At 61.4% G+C, this 303-nt stretch overlaps 1 protein-coding gene across 1 annotated transcript in view; it reads right to left on the reverse strand.

Moving 5' to 3' along the window:
- The window catches only part of COL11A2 (collagen, type XI, alpha 2), a gene marked incomplete at its 5' end in the record, with an annotated part of 30871 nt that overhangs the window by 16200 nt on the left and 14368 nt on the right, over positions 1-303 (reverse strand). Inside the window, 1 exon segment of the mRNA XM_010848710.1 lies at positions 36-90. Coding sequence (XP_010847012.1) covers positions 36-90 — 55 coding nt within the window.

The following is a 303-nucleotide window of genomic DNA, read 5'->3' on the forward strand; positions in this document are numbered from 1 at the left end:
ACCTGGTGGCCCATTTTTCAGGCTGCAACACTTACCCTCTCTCCATCCTCACCAGGGGGCCCAGGAAGGCCCTGGGCACCAGTATCACCCTGAAAAATGGGCCACCAGGTAAGAGGGGTACAGAGCCCCCAACACAGACAGACGCAGACCGTCTTCAGGGTCCAAGGAAGTTCCTCCTCTCAGCTCCTGCTGGGACCGCCAGCCTCCTGCCCTGACCTCGAGATCCCTCCCTCCCTTCCCCTCCAGGGAAGATCCACCCCCATCACAGCACCCTGCGGCCCCCATACTCACTCTGTGTCCCTT

This window comes from Bison bison, unplaced genomic scaffold, assembly GCF_000754665.1.
Source record: "Bison bison bison isolate TAMUID 2011002044 unplaced genomic scaffold, Bison_UMD1.0 scf7180017864270, whole genome shotgun sequence".
Taxonomy (NCBI): domain Eukaryota; kingdom Metazoa; phylum Chordata; class Mammalia; order Artiodactyla; family Bovidae; genus Bison; species Bison bison.